Genomic DNA, 1,263 nt, shown 5'->3' with positions numbered 1-1,263 from the left:
AAGTCCGTAACGAAGGTGTAGAGTCGGAGGAATGAGCTGGTCAATTATACGCTGCGGTGAAAAAAAAAAAAAAGCCTGTGGGCCCCCGAAGACCCACCTACTGTAAAAACTCATTAAATAAGACATTTAGGAGAGATTAATTATGAGTCAAATTATCGTAGGCTGAAATCTACTCCAGGCAAAACTGACTCATTAGAGATGTGAAACAGAGCGTCAGGCAGCACACCCACCTTCAGGATGTTGACGTAGGGAACGCCATCATGGCCGTAGCGACTGCCGTTGACCTCGATATGTTTCAGCCACTGGATGTGCGGCTGGGCGTCGCTGTAGACCTTACAGTGGAACTCCACGTCGCTGCCCACCTCCACCGTCTGATTGGCTGGCAGGCCCGCTTGAAGGATGGGCCTGTGAGGGGAGCGCTCTGAGAGAGGGAGAGAGAGAGAGGGAGAGAGAGTGCAGAGTCATGAGCACAAGTCATGCATGGGAATGATTTGCTGCAGGAAAGGTAGTTTTAAAAAATCATTTTTTCCCCCAATCAACAGCTCTTGTGGGGTTTTTTAAACCACTTGTGAATGGTAATTTATTCGTTGTTTACACAGAAGCAGAAGTGAAAGTAAATGTTTCCGTGGTGTTTACCTAGCACATCCAGCTGGTAGGTGTGGGTGATGGCGCCGTACTTGTTCTCAACCACGCAGGTGTAGTTTCCCCGGTCTGATGGCACGGCGCTCTCCATCACCAGACTCCACTGCTGGTGTCTCAGCTGGGGGGGGAGGGGCAGAGAGGAGGGAGGGAGGGGAGGAAGAGTCAGAACACACGATACTGAACCTATTTGAAGAAATGTCAGGGGGAGTTTGGTCTCATTTGTCGGCCTGATAGACAAGCAACAAAAGATTAATTTAATATATTCTTGTTTGTGAGGACAGCCTTTATTGATCACCTGTCACCTGCACAAGAAAACTGAAGAAGAAATTCAGCCCAGTCACAAACTAAAACTCAAATAGAGACAAACTCCCGGCTCACAAACAGACATTTCCTCTATTTGTACAAATGAAGTGGGTGAGCGCCCTGTCCAGAGAGAGCAGTCAGATCTGCTCCTTCCTTTGATATCCTCTGGTATAAAACATCGCAGAGCGGGCAGGATGGTAAACAAGAGCGTGCCGTGTGCAGCGGCATGTTTACTGAGGTGCAATCCCCCTTTTGAGCAAACATTTAAAACAGTAATACAACTCAAAGCTCCTTTCATTAATTGCATACAGCTTGATG

The 1,263-nt window shown here is 47.7% G+C and overlaps 1 protein-coding gene across 1 annotated transcript; it reads right to left on the bottom strand.

The window, feature by feature from the left end:
- Positions 1–189: 189 nt before the first annotated feature.
- Positions 190–756, bottom strand: LOC111656501 (fibroblast growth factor receptor 3-like; the record flags this gene model as incomplete). Its single annotated transcript, XM_087174243.1, has 2 exons — positions 637–756; positions 190–421 (listed from the first exon to the last, which is right to left on the bottom strand). Coding segments are annotated over exons 1-2 (329 nt in total), but the record flags the coding sequence as incomplete, so codon positions are not given.
- Between the last annotated feature and the right edge of the window lie 507 nt (positions 757–1,263).

This window comes from Seriola lalandi, unplaced genomic scaffold (assembly GCF_002814215.2).
Source record: "Seriola lalandi dorsalis isolate HSWRI2012SDOR001 ecotype SW California unplaced genomic scaffold, Sedor1 jcf7180001976459, whole genome shotgun sequence".
Classification (NCBI taxonomy): domain Eukaryota; kingdom Metazoa; phylum Chordata; class Actinopteri; order Carangiformes; family Carangidae; genus Seriola; species Seriola lalandi.
Note: the sequence above shows the minus strand (reverse complement) of the source record. Positions and strands in the feature narration are given on the sequence as shown.